Source organism: Pseudoliparis swirei, chromosome 11 (genome assembly GCF_029220125.1).
Source record: "Pseudoliparis swirei isolate HS2019 ecotype Mariana Trench chromosome 11, NWPU_hadal_v1, whole genome shotgun sequence".
NCBI classification, from domain to species: Eukaryota; Metazoa; Chordata; class Actinopteri; order Perciformes; family Liparidae; genus Pseudoliparis; species Pseudoliparis swirei.
Window position 1 is genome coordinate 19,478,777 of NC_079398.1, and position 18,611 is coordinate 19,497,387.

The following is an 18,611-nucleotide window of genomic DNA, read 5'->3' on the forward strand; positions in this document are numbered from 1 at the left end:
GTTTTTTTTGTTTTTGTTTAAAGAACAGTTTGACATTTTGCTTAAGACAATAAAATAAAAGTTCTAACACACATGTTTACAACAGAGGCAGTAGACAAGTAAAGAAGGTCTGAAGGCCAGTGAGCACACGCACAAGGTTGTAAAGTACACGCCAACGAGCACCGGTGCAGACACACACACAAACACACACACACACACACTGTACAGTTTGCGTACACAAGGAGGGAATGATGACAAACACACAATATGTGTGTGTGTGTGTCTGCGTGTGTGTATGTCTGTCTGTGTGTCTGTGTACTTACTGTACAGTTTGCGTACACAAGGAGGGAATGATGACAAACACACAATATGTGTGTGTGTGTGTCTGCGTGTGTGTATGTCTGTCTGTGTGTCTGTGTACTTACTGTACAGTTTGCGTACACAAGGAGGGAATGATGACAAACACACAATATGTGTGTGTGTGTGTCTGTGTGTGTGTATCTGTCTGTCTGTCTGTGTGTGGGTGTATATTTGTCTGTGTAACTATAAAGAATCTTCAAAGAAGATTTAATATTCTTGAAACATCTTTATTTAAACTTTTAAACATCAGACAAAAGCAACAAATAACAGGGGGCGGGGCCAAGAAAAGAAATACATGAGGGGGGGGGGGGGAAGAAAGAAAGAAAGTAAAGTGATTGACAGAAAGAAAAGCGTGCCAACACAATAAGCCTCAGGATCTGAACACACCTCGGCCGATACTCAAGTCTCTGCTGCACAGAGGAAGTACATCAAAAATAAAAGTCTTCTGTCATTTCAAAATAAAAGTTTTCCGTCTCCCTCTCAGAGTAGGGATGTCATTTCAAAATAAAAGTCCTGCATGGAGGCTTTCTCCTTTCCCGATGCTGCGTGTGTGAGCACCAGGACACGACCGGAGACGCCCCGATGCCTCCGACAGTGCTTCTGAAGTACTGTTTGGATGAGTGGGTCTCCTTGGGAGAGTGTGTGTGCATGTGTGCATGCGTGTGTGTGTGTGTGTGTGTGTGTCCACAGCAGTGAAACATCAGTCTCAGAGGGTCCATGTTTCTCATATGTTTGTGATAGTCCGAGCAGTCCTCCAGAGGATTCCCTTCTTCTGCGGATGAAATCCACCAAGCATCGAACACACACACACACACACACGTAAACGCACACACACATCTAGCATAATTTATCCCCCCCATCCCGAGCCACACAGTGGCACAGCAATACAAACCATCAGAATACATCAGAACCGTTATATTCATAATGGCTTTTCACGAGTTATTATTACTTTTATTATAAAGTTTAATACACAGTGGGGCACATGTGCAATGGCTATAGAGCAGAATGGGGAAACCTACAGCGCCCACTAGTTCGCTCTCCCTTTCAAAAGCAACTTTGGCGTGTGTGTATAAGCGCGTGTGTGTGTGTGTGTTCAGTAAGTGCCAGTACAGGAGGTATATGTCAAGTGAATTTGAAGCCTTCGAGGACAAAAGCTGTCCCATTCCTAATGAAAGAGTTATACAAGCACACACACACACACACACACATTGACCCCCCCCCCCCTCCCAGCCCCATGGCAACAGCTATGACGTCGACACAGCTCGAAAACTGAGAGCTACACATCACACGCTCCTAACAGTAATTTCTAAGCAAACACGTGCTGCTCGCTGTACAGTAAGGGCAGTGTGCACACATGCACCTGTCTGTCCCCGGCAGACAGACAGACACACACACACACACACACACACACACGGTCAGTTCACTCAAATATATATATATATATTTTTTAAGTGTATTTATTGTATCCGTCGATGCAAATAGTTTGGATTTCATTGGCACAGGTTCTCACTGAGATTATCTGCCCGTATGTCAATAAAATAAAAAAGATTGTAAGTTGGTGATAAAAAGCTAAATATTTGACTAAGTCGCCCCGATTAAAAAAACATTTTTTAATGTTTTAAGAGCCACAAATTGCCATAAAAAAACTCATAAGACGGAACTAATGACACTAAACTATGTGCAGACTTGATGCCACTAGAAGATGTGATGAATATGTGTCGTCATAATGTGCATCTTTAGTCTGGTAATGCATGCATGTGACCGTGTGTGTGTGTGTGTGTGTGTGTGTGTGTGCTACAGGGAGAACGGCTGCTCCATAAACAGTCGCTGTACAACAATGAGATGCAGAAGCATTAAAATGACAATTATTTGTCGGCATATATACATCTGCCGCACGTGACGTGCCGGGTTAATTGTTAATGCGCGTGGTGGAAATGTGTGTGTGCGACTCTACCAGAGAGCTCGATGCGTCCGTGCACACGTGATGTGCACGTGTGCGTCTGAAGGTGCCCTTTGCCAGGGTTTAAGAAGAATAATAATTTAAAAAAGATCTCAAAAGGGGAGAGGGGATATCACTGCACTAATAATAGAGCGGCGAACTGAATGAACTCTTCCCCCTTGGATAAAGTTGGCCTGACAGTCTGCAGTAGCACAGCCTGGCCACAGAGAGGTGCCGTTACAACCCCCCCCCCCCCACCACCCCCACCCCTCCTCCACCACCACCCCACGACCTGTTACATGATTCCTCCCTGGAGGGAATGGAGGTTTTTTAATGACTTCCTCTACAAGGAACACAGCGAGTAGCTGGTTTCTGATGGCAGTGTGTGTGTGTGTGTGTGTGTGTGTCTGTGTCATTAGATTGATAGATTATTGAGTAGATGACTGTGTGGGTTTCACTCATACTCCTAGTTCCTCCATCTACCCTCACGATGATTGTCCGCTGGCAGGATTGTCTGTAGAAAATTCACAAATACATTATTTTACAGTGAAATGTTAATTCCTTTAAGAGCTTATCATACACTCCGACCCCCCCCCCCCCCCCCCCCCCATCATTGTCTTTTTTTGTGGAGGCAGTGATATTGTTCTCTGTATACGAGTACAGATGTGTTATTGCACCGGACACAAAACAGGACTGGTTTACGGTCACACACACACACACACCTACACACACACACACACACACACACACAGTCCATTATTAGGAACTCCTCGAGAAGCAGTTGCCAAAGAAACGTTTCACGTCCTTCCCGTCCGTGTTGTTCTTGCGATGCGTCCACAGGGTCCTTCTCCATCGCTGCGTTCCTCTTTGGTTTCCAGAAAAGAAAAGCCCAGGAATTCCACCCCAAAAAAACAAAAAAAAGGAGTTCTATGCCGACAGGTCTGATATGACCAGTTTCTCCATTTTGTTCCCAAGCTCTCCCGGAACTTGAAGCTCCTCAGATTCGTAGTCGTCATCAAAGGATCTGGGGACACGACACGGGAGAACTGGTTAAACTGAGCGTCAGATATGAGAAAAAAAGGGGGCGTGTCTTCTTTAAATGAACGGAAATAAACAGGAGAACGGAAAAGATTGATAGTATTTTTGTTTTTTTAAATGTACCCCTCGTGGAGCTGCTCATTTGCAGTCTCCTCCGCAACCAGGATCTCGTACTCCTCCGAAGCATATTTATCCCAATCGGACGGCTCTGGACCTTCACTGTCGACGTCCTGCAACGACACGGCACAGCACGACATCAACATTTTTAGAATGGAAAGAGACAGAAAAATAAAAAAATTAATTAAGAGACAAAAATGAGAAGTAGCTTTAAAAAAAAACGCATACAAAAACATCTGAGTAAATAATTTTTAATTTACAAGTATTTAAAAAAATTAATATCTGACAAAAAAAATTGTATTAAGGAAAGAGAGAGAAAATATACAAAAAGTAATTAAGAGGAAAAAAGAGAAGTAGCTTTTAAAAAAGCATACAAAAACTTCTGAGGAAATTATATTTAATTTCAAAGTATTTTTAAAAAAATTATCTGACAAACATTTTTTTTAGAAGGAAAGAGAGAGAAAATATAACAAAATAATTTAAGAAAAATAAAAGAAGTAGCTTTAGAAAAAGTATACTGCAATGGTGGAATTTTGTGAGAAAATCATTATAACATTCAAAAGTGTTTTAAATGTATCATCTAACATAAATATTATTTTAGAGAAAATCATAATTTAAAAAATAAATAAATGAATAGGCAAAAAGAGAAGTTGCTTTGAAAAAAGCATACAAAAACTTTTGAATAAATTGTTTTTCATTTAAAAGTATTTTTTTATGATCTGACAAACTTTTTTTTTAGAAGGAAAGAGAAAATATACAAAAATAAATTAAGAGGAAAAAGAGAAGTAGCTTTAAAAAAAGCATACAAAAACACGGCAATGATGGAATTCTCTGAGTAAGTTATTATTATTAGATTTAAATGTTGTTAAAATAATAAACTTTTACAAAAATAAATTAAGAGACAAAATGAGAAGTAGCTTTAAAAATCATATAAAATACGGCACGCGGAATGGTGGAATTCTGTAAGTAAATTGTTATTTACTTACAGAATTAGTGAGTATTTAAGTATAATTTTTTTTTCAAAATTATTATCTGAAGCCCAGACACAGTCGTAGTTTTTTAAGATTGACGCAACTAAATGTTATTATATTACAATCATCTCCAAAGCCACCAAGGAGAATATGTTTCATCAATTTCATGTGTTTTCTAACTGTGTGCTACATTTTTATATAGATTTGAAAGATTTAGTTTTCCTTTTAATAATAATAATAATAATAAGAAGAAGAATACATTTGATTTATATAGCGCCTTTCATAATACTCACACGTTTTAAAAGCATCATAAAAGAGCTGAAAAATAAAAACATGCAAGCACATGTTACACATTCAAAGCGGCCTCTCTCCTTCCTCCACCGCACCGAGGCTGAGTGTTACATTCCTGAGATGCGCGCTCACACCTTTTGCACAGCAAACGGGTCTCTCTGTTCGTGGTCCAGGTATTTCTCCAGGTTGAAGAAGGTGTCAAAGAATATGTGAGCCATGCGGCAGCGCTTCAGGTCCCCGAGGGTTATCCTTCCTGGGGGGGAAACACACGCGCACGCATTACGTTTAGGTCGTTTAGTTCCATTAAATAACCACAGTGTGTGTGTGTGTGTGTGTGTGTTGGTGCTGACCCGAACTCTCAGGTTTGACCAGGTCGAGCATCTGGCACAGCAGATCCTGGAAGGGCAGCGGTTCGATGCCCATCCGTTCCATCCGCTCGCACTGCTCCTCGTAGAAATACTCCAACTCGAACATGGACAAGACGCCGTCGCCATCCACGTCCATGCAGCGGAACCAGTACTCCAGACTGGAGACGGGACAAACGCACACGGAGTTACACACCACACACAAACACACACACAGACAGAAAAGGTGGAGGAAGCTGCTTCATCCCATCGTCCATCACCTGGTGAGATTCTTCTTGTCCTCTTCGGACATGAGGAACCAGACGAACTCGGCGTAGCTCATCCTGCCTTCCCTCTGCACGGCGTTGCCCCTGGAAACAAGAGAGGCGGAGGAGGAGGCGGCGTTCAATTTTTTCGTTTTAAAAATTTAAGCGATCGGCTCCATCTGTTCGTCGGCGTTTCTACTCACCGAGTTACGGCCCCCGAAAACAACCTTTCGATGATTCGGTTGGAGGAGGCTGTCGGAGGAGGGGAACGAGAACAATAAGCAAATCGGATTTGTATTTATTTTTGTTTAAAAGATACACAAACAAACGTTGTAAAACAACGATTGTGCAGGCAGTTCACTTGCGTAAGTACAGAGTAAGTCAGTTAACGTTTGGTTAAGCGGTCCTATGGTTCTGTGTTGAGCCGAGGACAAACAGCTGTTGTTTTCTGCACCAGCTAGTGGGGGTCCAACAAATGGAAAATAAGCAAATCACTGTTCCAAATCCAAAGACATCTGTTTCTGATTCTTTACTGGAACACAAGCCATGTTAAATGCAATGGGGCCAACACATTTATTTATTTCATTATTTATCCAAACAGCCCGATATCATAAATCACAAATATGCCTCAAGGGTTTTATCTCAGGATTAATTTTGCTGGGTTTGATTCTGAAATAATAAATACATTATAGCATAATGATATCGTATAAGATATACGATATTATTATGGTATAATAATGTTTTTTATATATTATTGTATAATATATCATAATATATTATCATAATATAATAATACATTATATTTGTATATTATATTATTATAATATATTAAAATATGTTATTGTATAATATATAATACAATACAATATTGTATTGTATAATATATAATAACATATTTTATTGTATAATATACAATACAATAATATAGTTTATAATATAAAACACAATAATATATTTTATTGTAAAATATATTATTATAATATAATATATTATAATATAATAATATATTATATTGTATAATATAATCATAAATTGTATAATATATAGTACAATGATATATTTTATTGTAGAATATATTATTATAATAATATAATATATTATAATGTAATATTATAATATATTGATTTATATCATAAAATGTTTCCTTAAGGCCAGGATTCTTTCTTGATAAATATCTTTCTTTAGAATAAACACTATGTGTCAGGTATGGCTATATTTCCGCTCTTCAAGTCCTTCTTACCGTGGTCGTTGTATCTTGCCAGGTCTTTGGGGTCAATGTAGAGGTCGTGGTCGATGTCGAGCTCCCAGAACTTGCAGTAGATGACGTAGAAGTGCTCGTAGGAGAAGTAGTCGGTGATCTGGTTGATGTCGTCCTCCTCCTCCAGCAGGGCCAGGGTCTGCAGGAAGTTGCTCCTGCGTAGCTCCATCGTGGTCATGCGACCCGTCCACGAACGGTTGACCACGTAGAATATCCGCTGGATCACCTGGAATGAATCACACGGTATAAGTGCCACAGCAATGACGTCGAGACTTATGTGGATTATCATTGTTGTTTGCCTCTATTGTTCTCAATCACATCACTGTGTCTGTCACGAAAAGGCAATTATTCGAGCGTCGGAAAAAAAAACGAGGAACATAAGATAAAAGGCACGTCCTATTAATACAACAATAGACTCTTTTTTTTTTTTTAAGCACACAAAACCCCCCAAAAAATGTCACTGAAAAATCTGAAGATAATAACATATTTTTTAAAAGCTGAGCGATGACAAAGGTGATGACGTGTTTTCTGACTCCATGTCTCAATATAACAGAGGACTCCTGGTCTACCTTTAGTCCATGTCTCAATATAACAGAGGACTCCTGGTCTACCTTTAGTCCACGTCTCAATATAACAGAGGACTCCTGGTCTACCTTTAGTCCACATCTCAATATAACAGAGGACTCCTGGTCTACCTTTAGTCCACGTCTCAATATAACAGAAGACTCCTGGTCTACCTTTAGTCAATGTCTCAATATAACAGAGGACTCCTGGTCTAACTTTAGTCCATGTCTCAATATAACAGAGGACTCCTGGTCTAACTTTAGTCCATGTCTCAATATAACAGAGGACTCCTGGTCTACCTTTAGTCCATGTCTCAATATAACAGAGGACTCCTGGTCTAACTTTAGTCCATGTCTCAATATAACAGAGGACTCCTGGTCTAACTTTAGTCCATGTCTCAATATAACAGAGGACTCCTGGTCTACCTTTAGTCCATGTCTCAATATAACAGAGGACTCCTGGTCTACCTTTAGTCCATGTCTCAATATAACAGAGGACTCCTGGTCTACCTTTAGTCCATGTCTCAATATAACAGAGGACTCCTGGTCTACCTTTAGTCCATGTCTCAATATAACAGAGGACTCCTGGTCTACCTTTAGTCCATGTCTCAATATAACAGAGGACTCCTGGTCTACCTTTAGTCCACGTCTCAATATAACAGAGGACTCCTGGTCTACCTTTAGTCCATGTCTCAATATAACAGAGGACTCCTGGTCTACCTTTAGTCCATGTCTCAATATAACAGAGGACTCCTGGTCCACCTTTTTTCTATTTTTCGGGAGTTTTTCCTGATCCGATGTGAGGTCAAAGGTCAGGGTAGTCTATGTGTACAGATTGTAAAGCCCTCTAAGGCAGATTTGTAATTTGTGATACTGGGTTATACAAAATAAACTGAATTGAAATCTCTTCCATGAGGGAGGCCAACGGGCGATTCGACTACCACGGAGACATAACAAGGGGAGGATCTCTGTCACACAATGGAGACGAGGGGGGTCACTGACACACAACACCCAGGCCCAGTGAAGGGGGGGATTAGCACACAGTTCCTGATCCATGGACCTCCCAGAGACACACATGCCTCATACAGTAGTGGGTCAGCTGACCTTAACTGAAGGAAGTGTCTTAATAAGGGCATGTGGAGGGTCGGGGCCTCTGCTGAGGGAGGAGGGGGAGAGGGGTGAGGGGGGAGTCAGTGTTTCCATGATGTCCCCTCTGAGAAATCGGAACTCTGATTTATTTGCACTTCAATGCAGAACACACACACACACACACACACACACACACTGCAGTGTTGGATAAAAGAATACACACCTTTCACTAGAGTAATAAAAAAAAAACCTTACCATTAAATAATGTATTCAAAATGTTATCTTATTTTTGGACCGTTGTCCAGTTCAATCTACGATAATACATCATATGTTATACAGTGATCAAAAGTTGTGAAGCTACTAGTTACTATATCTGTTAAATATGAGAAGACGAGTAAGAGGAAGAATATCAAGTTTAAAAGATGGAATTATAAAGTGGCATAAAATATTAAAATAAATATCCAAATTAAACCTAAAGCAAGTTAAAATTGAACTTGAGTCACATTTTTAGGACCTTATCATTGGTTGTCAATGCAACTCCAATCTGATTGCGATAAAATCAATAATAGTGATTTATATATACTTGATGTATTTTTTTAATTCAATGATTAGTCATAATGTCGTAAAATAATGGTTTAATTAGTACTTCTCTATAGTGTGTACTTCAATCCATCAAATGTGATGACTAGAACATGAATTCACTCTCATATAATTATATATAATAATATATTATATTGTACATTCACACATTATACATTATACTTCGATTACAGATAATAATGCACGCTATACCCCTCTGTGAAACTGATTGCGCAATACCGTCCTCACATTTCTTTGCCTCATTTTATAAATATTTCTTAATACTCTTAATTTTTTATTTGACCTTTAAGTTTAAGTTATAATAATTCTGTGTGGAAGGAGGAGCTAACAGAGTAACATGTTCTTGCATCTTGAATCTAGAAGCCGAGGCTCCACGACAGCCGGCTCAGCGGGCTCGTTATTACACAGTAATGCACCGTCACAACATCCCATCAACACGTCAGCGGAGGTCATTCCTCGTGCCATCTCACCGTAGTTATGTAACGGGAATGGAATTCCGGCGCGTCCTTCAGGAACGTGAGTCCGGGATGCGTGTCCACGATGTCCTGATGGGTGACACACAAAGCGGAGGGAGAGTAAACACGCGGGTCCTCGTCCCGCGTGACGGGCGTCGTCGGGGGCGTCACCGTGGCGTTCACCTGCAGCAGAGGGATGAAGTCCTCCTGCTCCAGGTAGGCGCAGCCGGGTTTGGCGAGCAGGGAGATGAACCTCGATGCGTCGTCGTGGCAACTGTGCATCAACCTTCAGGGGGAGGGAGGGGTTTAATAAAAGAGCGCGAGGAGAGTCACGCGATGCGAGGAACACGAGGAGGGCCGCCTTACTTCCTCCAGGTCGCGATGAAGGAGTGAACCGACACGAAGCCCGTCCTCTCGCCGCCCGCCGAGTAGAACATGGGGCCCTTCCAGTAGAGAGGACACCCGCACGCCTGCGCAGAAAAATTCTCTTCTTATTGTGCGAATAAAAACTCAATGAGAATACATTTACCAGAGAACGATTTGAATTAGATAAGACAAGAAAAAACCTCTTCAAAAGTATTTATTTTCATGCAATTAATGCTACGAAGTTACTACCTCATCATGTATCTCATCAAGTAATAAGTTATCATTTAAAAAACAATTAAAGGCATCAACCACTTGATATTAACTCCTTGACATGTTGCACCCCTTTTGTAGCATCTGATCTTTGTATAAATTACTCATGTACTGAACAAAATTACTCTATTTATTTTGCATAATTCTGTTTGTGATATTTGTTAACGTATTATTTGTCGTCCTCTCCGTGGACCCCAGGAAGATTAGCGGCCGCTAAGGCGTCAGCTAACGGGGATCCAGTCAATAAACTAAACTAATCGCCAAATGATGAACGGAGGTTAAAAAAAAAGGGTGTTTCTAGAGTTGTGGTCATCGTCATGTTTGTGTTTGACCTGCTGACCTTTGCGATTTTGCCCATTTCGTAGATGTCCGCCTTCTCCTCCTCGAAGTCGGTGAAGGCCGCCTCGATGCCGGCGATGGCCGCGTCGTGGTTGGCGGTCGGGCCCGCGGCGGGGAGCCCGCGGGGGTGGTAGAACCTGGGAATGTTGATGGCCGCGGGAAGAGGAGGAGGGGGGGTGACGATCACCGGAGGAGGGCTGGGTGAGCGCGGCGTCGGGGTGGGGGTGGGGGCGGACAGGGCAGGCACCGGTGGAGGTGTGCCCGGCTTCTTCTCCGGTTTGGACTGGACCTGAAAAAAAGAGTTTGATTGAAATCAGTTACAACAAGAATAAAAAAGGAATATTGAGATTGTATCTTTAAAAAAAATCTTATTATTTAATTTTTTATAATCGGGTTTGTGAAGTAAATCTCAAAAGAAAGATAGAAGAACTTCTCACACAGACGAAAGCGACTAAAACACCAGTCTAGATACGCGTGTTGTTCATAATCAGAGCTCCATTGTTGCATTGCATCATCAATATCAATTAATAGAACTCTTACAGCCGTAAGCCGTATTTTTGAAATGATCAAAATATTTAAATAACCTCAAATTCATGAATACAAAATATATTTTTTATGGGAAGCAACCAAGTCAATAAATTAAGCAGGATAAGGGAGCCGGAAGCTCTGAATAAATATGTTCAAACGATGAGAGAAGTCATAGTCGGTGAGTTCTTTATGGTATGAATGTCACTAAAATGTCAAAATAAGCTCCAAGAGTGTGACAGTTGGGACTATTTTGGGGCCTAATCGTAAATCGTCCTCATCTCTGGCACCTTGAATAACATCCATGGCAACGGTTCTGATGCGTTCGTGATGGTTTGACCCGGGCCGTACCTAGTGCACCCCCCTCAGGGTGAGCTCTGAACCCGACACACTCCACGGCCCAAGAGGACAACAACAAAAGAGTGGAAAAGACCTCGCGCTCCTTCGCTGTGTGGGCACTGAACGGGACAGCTGTAGCACCCCCCCCCCCCCCCCCCCCCACACACACACACACACTCCTTCACAGAGTTCATTCTATCACTCTATTCCCGCACCTCGAGCCCTATTAATATCCCGCTGGTCTCTGCATCGGAATAGTTTGGGTCGTCCCTGCGTGTACGAGAGCAACGAGACAAACCGACTGTACGAGTATCGCTTAGAAACATCTGTGAACATGTGTCCGGAGAAAGAGAGAGAGAGAGAGACATGCATGTATATTTAGGATTGCGGTTCATTTTGTTGCCCGTCTTCCTCACGAGTCCACCACCAGCCCCCCCCCCCCCCCCCCCACCCCCGTCCAGCTGGTTGCACCGACTGACCTGCTGCTGCTGCTGCTGCTGCTGCTGCTGCTGCAAGGACTTGAGTCTCTTCTTGAAGCGTGAGGGGAGGACAAAGTCACACCCCCGGGCCAGAAAGGCCAGCTCCCCCCTGAGGTCGGGGTCCTGCCGTAACGACGACGCCGACCCCGACGACGTCTCCTTGATTATCATGGCGGGGGCCGAGACGCGGAACCCCCCACCGGACACGGCCACCGGTGCGGCGACTGACACGGCGACGGCTCGCGGACACGAAACACCCGCCGAGAGGAAATCGAGCGTGGCAAATAAAATAAAATAAAAAGTCCACCGAGCAGTTCAGACGTCCGCTGACCACGGAAACAGCCGACGGGCTCAGGAAGGCATCGCGGTGCTTTCAGGGGAAACGGCCTCTGACCTCACAGAGCGTCTCGAGTCGTGTAATCCGGCAGCGTGTCTCTGCAGAGAGGTGTACTGTGCAGCCCAGCAGGCAGAACCATGGTACTGGGCCCCGAACAGCAGCTTCTCTCTGGGCTGGAAACCCCTCCGATGTGCCCCCCCCCCACCGCCCCCTGTCAGCCCTGGATGGATGCGTGCGGTGCAGTCTCGCTGGTGCCTCCAAGCTGGACTCTGACAAACTGCACTGAGAAACATGAGCCATGCTGGGGTCTGGCAACACAACACACACACACACACACACACCTCACCGGCTGTCCTCAGCATTAGGGGAGGGGGTCAGGGGGGGGGGGGGGCATATCTTTGTGTAGTGTTTTGGCAGGACTTTGACTAATGTCAACTCCAACTAAAAGTGCGTCTGATGGGAATAATTTCACTGGAGACGGGCAGCTCGACAAGTCCGCCAAAATAAATGAGGATCAATCAGTTATATGAACCCGTTATATCTGTTGACATTCAATTATTCAGCTGGGCTTACTTACAAACTTAAAGCGGTGACATCACTCATTGATAAGAGCTGAAATAAACAAATTATTAATATTACTGAGGATTTTTTGATTGAGGAAGTCAATAAAAGTATTTTTTTTATAATGTGAAAAAATACCTCATCACAACAGGGTTGAACAAAATATATATAAATAAATAAATATAAATATTTGATTTCTGTATTAAATCATTTGGCCCATCTATAATACCTATACAACTATAAAAACAGCAGTTTCCCCCCAAATCACAATTTCTGTCTTCTAATTGCATATTTTTGTCCCAAAAAGTTGCCGATTGCTTATTTATAAATGTACAAGATCTGCACTCCAACCCTAGAAGATGTTGAATTAAATTCATACTGATGGCTGGAGATTCTTTTTGGCAGGTGTCAATGAAGATTAGTTTTAAAAATTAAACTCTCCCGGTGCCGTCAGTGAGTTCAGCGCGTGATTAATAGAGAGTATTGTGTAACGCCCTCCATCTGCAGGCCTGACCTTTCCTCCCAGCGATGCCAGATCAGACCGGTCCCGCTTATAGAGCCGAGCACCACCCATCTGAAGCCTGATGGTGCGAGAGGCGGAGGATCCCTCAGGACGGAGGGGCGTGGCCTAAGTTGTCCATCTTAAAAATCCCTCCCAGGCTAAAGACACTTGACCCGATGCTTTAGGGCCGAATCTGTGTGGAAATATTAACGGTTGTTCACTATTTTTAGACTTCCTAGGGAGGACAAAGTCCCTTCAGAAAAAATAAAACAGATAATGATGATATTTATCCGCAGCAGCTGCTCCAATGTGTGGTTGTGTTAGTCAGAGAGGAGGAGCAGCTCTCAGTGCGTTCCTTCCTTTCCAGAAGAAGAAGTGAAGTGAGTCACCCGGGTTTTTAGGGTCACTCCTCTCGGCTCCCTGTACGCCGGCCGGCTCAATTCTTTGGAACAACTGGACTCTGTACTGAAGCCAAGTTCACATACCGATCACACACACGCACACACACACACACACACACACACAGAGCCAGCCACACACACAGACCCAGCCACACACACACACACACACACAGCCACAACCACAAAGAGCGACATAGAGCCACACACACAAAAACACACAGAGAGCCACACACACACACAGTCACACACACACACACAGACCCACACAGAGTGACATAGAGCCACACACACAGAGAGCCACACACACACACACACACACACAGACCCACACAGCCACACAGAGCGACATAGAGCCACACACACAAAAACACACACAGAGAGCCACACACAGACACACAGAGCCCCCACCACACACACACACAGAAAATCACACACACACACACACACACAGAGCCACACACACACACACACACACACAGAGCCCCCCCCCCCCACACACGCATAGAAAGTCACACACACACACACACAGAGCCCCCCCCCCCCCCACACACACACACACAGAAAGTCACACACACACACAGAGCCACGTCAGATGTAGCGATGCACTTGATATCATAAATCTTTGTATAAAGAGAGACAATGTCCATGTGTGTGTGTGTGTGTGTGTGTGTGTGTAAAGACAGCCAGGACAGATGCCATGGGGCAGCTGTGTGCTCTTTTCCTCTCAGTCAGTGTAACCCTGCCCTCTCAAAAAAAAAAAAAAAAAAAAAAATAAGGTCCCCGCTTGGTCCTAGAACCAGCCGCCTCTCGAGTGATGCCACTGTTCCCATCTTATAACTGGCAATTTGAGCAACGTATAAAAACTCCCAGAAATGACCGTATTCCTTCAAGATGCCCGCAGAGGGCGAGAGGAATGTGGAAGAGAGCCGAACAAGGGCCGGCGGAGGTTGCAGCCGGGGCCGAGCAACAGGTGTATGCGAGTCTGTTGAAGTGCTTTAAGCGCTTAACCACAACACACACAACACAGATCTAATCCAACCCCGCCGCGGCGGGAACCGGTGAGTCAGCGGCCTCCACGACACCGTCACATATTACGCAACATGGGCGGAGCGGAGGGCCCAAAGCCGAGGATCAGCTGTCCCAAAACAACTGCAGCCGCGCACACACGCGCCCTCCTACGGGGCGCTATTAGCACCGAGACAGGTGTCCAATTTATCAGGCATATCATGTGTGTGTGTGTGTGTGTGTGTGTGTGTGTGTGTGTCTCGATGGATTCAGTTAACAGGAATCTTCCAGCTTCTTCAAGTCTTTTAGAGAAGTTGAATAGTGTGAACATAACAACTTCCTAAACACACAAACACACCTGCTTGTTGAAATTGGCCGTCTGCTGTGTAAAAGGATCCGTGTAAATATAGCCCCCCCATGTTTCATGCTTATTTCTGTGTCAGGCACCAGGCAAATTTCACACACACACACACACACACACACACACACACACACACACACACACACACACACACACACACACACACACACACACACACACACACACACACACACACACACACACACACACACACACTTGGGAAAGATGATTGATAATGCAGTTAATTGAATTATTTAAACCTATTAATGTCATTAATTGTTAAATTCATGACAGTTAAAAGAGTTTTATGGTAGATTCTTACATGTGTAATCTGATTGATAGCTACAATGCGTTTAAAATATGCTTTGAAAGTCATGCTTTTTGGCTAAATGTTTCACAAAATTACTCAAACATTGTTTCCACACTATTATATATTACATTTTTACTTAGAATATTACTGTACTCCTTATTGCATTGATTGGCAGCTTCATATTGCCACGTGCAGTCATGTTGAAAAGCTGCAGTGACACCAACTGCCCACTGGGACAAATAAAGTTTCAGCTTGAACCTGATATCAGTGAAACAGTCAAGCCCCGCCTCCCCCACCCCCAAGCCACGCCCACTTCAGACCGGGCTTGCCAAATGCGTCTCCATGGCAATAACCCTTTCCCTGGATTGAGTGGCGGGTGGAATACTGCAGCAGGAAACACAGTCCACATCGCGCCTAGGGAACCTCCCCTCTAAACTGCAGAGAATATACCGAGTTCCCGTGATAGATGAGGTGACTCGGCCATCGTCACGGTCCACCTCTCAGGAGGAGAACACGGAGCGGTTAACGAGGAAGAGGAGGAAGAGGAAAAGGATGTCTTGAAATAAATAAATAAAAAGTCACAGAATGACATCTGATGAAATATATTTTCCTATTTTACGGAACATCAACAGACATAAAGACCCTCTGCCACCACCTGTTGGTTTGAGTTAAATATTCGGTCATAGAAACAACAACTAGTGGAACAATTATTCAGGATATTTACATTCACATTCACCAACAGACGAAAAACACGACAGTCAGGGATATAGGACTCATACGCCGCTGTTATCGTCTGTCGCTAGTTTCTCTATTCATAATAGCCCCGTTGTGATTTTCTGCACTCATTTTGGAACAATTAAGAGCCAATTAAAGGTGGCCATTATACTCGTCAGAGGTTCATCCAACATCGTCAAGAAATTGTTCTTTTTTACTCTAGAGCCTGTGGACTGGAAGTACTCATGTATTTTTACTAAATGAATTGCTGTGTCTAACTTCATTGTGGGGCCTTTTCTGTGTGACTTTCTGGACGCCAGTGGGATGACGCTACAGCCAGCGACCATTGGCTATTTCTTGGTTCTGGGCAGTTGCTAGGTAAGTTAACTCACGGCGACCGCTTCCAATCAAGAAATAGTCTGGCACTTATTCTCCTGTAAAACTGCGATTTATTATTTCTAAAAATAAAAAAAAATTATGCGGAATAAACCAATATATTTAAAGAGTGAGCATCCCCGTGAAAATAACATACAATAATACATTAAACACAATAATATAGTAAAAATATATCTTAATTCTCAAACAAACTAAATAACTCCAACTAAATAACTGCATCTCACGAAGACGTATGCAATGCATCAGACATGTTGAGCCTGTATAATCAGCAGAGGAAAGGACTCATAGAACATGTACCACACTGCCCAGTTCTGTGAGGGTCACCCAGCGACCTCAGTCCATCACCTCCCTCTGCAGGAACAACAGCCTGTCAACATGTGACCAACTACTACAACAACAACAACAACAACAAACTCCCGGCCTTCGTCGGCCCACTTGGCTTTTCATATTTAGAAATCGAGTGGCAGGTTTTTTGCATTACCTTCCTATTTTCTATTTTAAGACGTAGACAAGTGGGCCCGACATATAGAGCATACAGAGACGGGTCAGCATATAGAGGAGTCAGCATATAGAGGAGTCAGCATATAGAGACGGGTCTCATAAAGAGACAGGTCAGCATATAGAGGGGTCAGCATATAGAGTCGGGTCATATAGAGGGGTCAGCATATAGAGACATCAGGATGTAGAGGGGTCAGCATATAGAGACGGGTCTCATAAAGAGACAGGTCAGCATATAGAGTCGGGTCATATAGAGGAGTCAGCATGTAGAGGGGTCAGCATATAGAGACGTCAGCATATAGAGGGGTCAGCATATAGAGTCGGGTCATGTAGAGGGGCCAGCATGTAGAGGGGTCAGCATATAGAGTCGGGTCTCATAAAGAGACAGGTCAGCATATAGAGGGGTCAGCATATAGAGTCGGGTCATATAGAGACGGGTCAGCATATAGAGGGGTCAGCATATAGAGACGGGTCATATAGAGACGGGTCAGCATATAGTCGGGTCATATAGAGTCGGGTCATATAGAGACGGGTCAGCATATAGAGACGGGTCAGCATATAGAGGGGTCAGCATATAGAGTCGGGTCATATAGAGACGGGTCAGCATATAGAGGGGTCAGCATATAGAGTCGGGTCATATAGAGTCGGGTCATATAGAGACGGGTCAGCATATAGTCGGGTCATATAGAGACGGGTCATATAGAGACGGGTCAGCATATAGTCGGGTCATATAGAGACGGGTCAGCATATAGAGACGGGTCTCATAAGGAGACGGGTCTCTAACCGCTCTAAACCACTGCACATGTTGCTGCAGCCGACATCAATCACACATCGTCCAGGGAGACGGTCAGACCGCAATGTGCCTGCGTGAGGAATGTGTTGCATCAATAATCCTCCCCTTCAGACCGTGAGCCAAACAAACCAATCACCAACGTTGAAAACCACAAACCGAGCCAGGAACCTCCACCTGACCAGCCGTGTCTCATCTTATCAGCTGGAGAATATATATATCAAGGATTAGAGAACTTATGTCTCAGCAGCATTTTGGAGAAGCTTGTCCATGCATTTATCTTCATAAGACTCCACTACTGTCGCGGTGCGTTCACAGGCTCCTGTAAATAAAAGAGTAAATCAGAAAGCTGCCAGACCAGGAAAGTGGATGACATCACTGCAGTTATGTGGGTTTTTTTGCACTTTAAATTCCTGCTGCTGGTTTATAAAGCACTGAATGGTGCAGGGCCTAAAGGCATGTGTGACCTACTGTGACCTTATGAACCATCCAGACCCCTCAGGTCCTCTACGTTGAGACCCTCAGAGACCCCCCCGCTGTTTGCCTTTTAATTAAACCAGATCCAAGGAATCCATTTCTGCATTTCACGAGCACACTTCAGTTCTTAAACTACACTGCAACTTTTATTCTATTCATTTCTTCAGCTTTTTTAATGTTTTACCGACTGTTTTTAATGTTTACATCAATGTTCTGTTGTTGTTGAAATGTCACCTCGACATACCTTTGCCACGCACCTTGAGCAATATTTCCCCAACATCATTAAATAAGCAACATAAGACAATAGTTTCTAAAAAAATAGTTCTCTTTGACCTAGAAAAGTGCTGACGTGCCGTTTCCTGCCCACTTCATAATATTGAGTGACAGTTTTTTCCCTCTACTAAAGTTAAAAGCATTGAAAATAACTTAAGAAGTGGAGGGAGCATGTAAAAACCTTCATCAGCACACGAGTGTTATACCCCAGATATCCTGTAGATGGCGGTATAGACCCTCTCCATACTAAAGTAGCAGAGGCCCAGAGCGTCGCTAGAGGGGAGCAGCTCTCTGCTCCGAGAGGGTCTGACAGAAGAAGTTCTGCTGCCTCTGAAGTGGGAACCACAGTTTCAGATATCATTCCCATCCAAACCACTTGAACACGTCATGACACACAC

The 18,611-nt window shown here is 43.5% G+C and overlaps 1 protein-coding gene across 3 annotated transcripts in view; it reads right to left on the reverse strand.

Annotated features, from left to right (window-relative positions):
- Nucleotides 1-545: 545 nt before the first annotated feature.
- The window catches only part of ppp2r3a (protein phosphatase 2, regulatory subunit B'', alpha), a 51,888-nt gene continuing 33,822 nt past the window's right edge, over nt 546-18,611 (reverse strand). For 2 of the 3 annotated variants that reach the window (XM_056425671.1, XM_056425672.1), the window contains exons 3-13: nt 10,247-10,534; nt 9,637-9,740; nt 9,454-9,556; nt 9,286-9,360; nt 6,546-6,789; nt 5,509-5,557; nt 5,321-5,410; nt 5,046-5,221; nt 4,830-4,948; nt 3,440-3,546; nt 546-3,302 (exon numbers count right to left, since the gene is read on the reverse strand). In XM_056425671.1, coding sequence (XP_056281646.1) covers nt 3,206-3,302; nt 3,440-3,546; nt 4,830-4,948; nt 5,046-5,221; nt 5,321-5,410; nt 5,509-5,557; nt 6,546-6,789; nt 9,286-9,360; nt 9,454-9,556; nt 9,637-9,740; nt 10,247-10,534 — 1,452 coding nt within the window. In that variant the 3' untranslated portion in view covers nt 546-3,205. Of the gene's footprint in view, nt 3,303-3,439; nt 3,547-4,829; nt 4,949-5,045; nt 5,222-5,320; nt 5,411-5,508; nt 5,558-6,545; nt 6,790-9,285; nt 9,361-9,453; nt 9,557-9,636; nt 9,741-10,246; nt 10,535-11,588; nt 12,088-18,611 lie in introns of those variants that run through there. The other variant, XM_056425673.1, reaches the window with a different exon arrangement.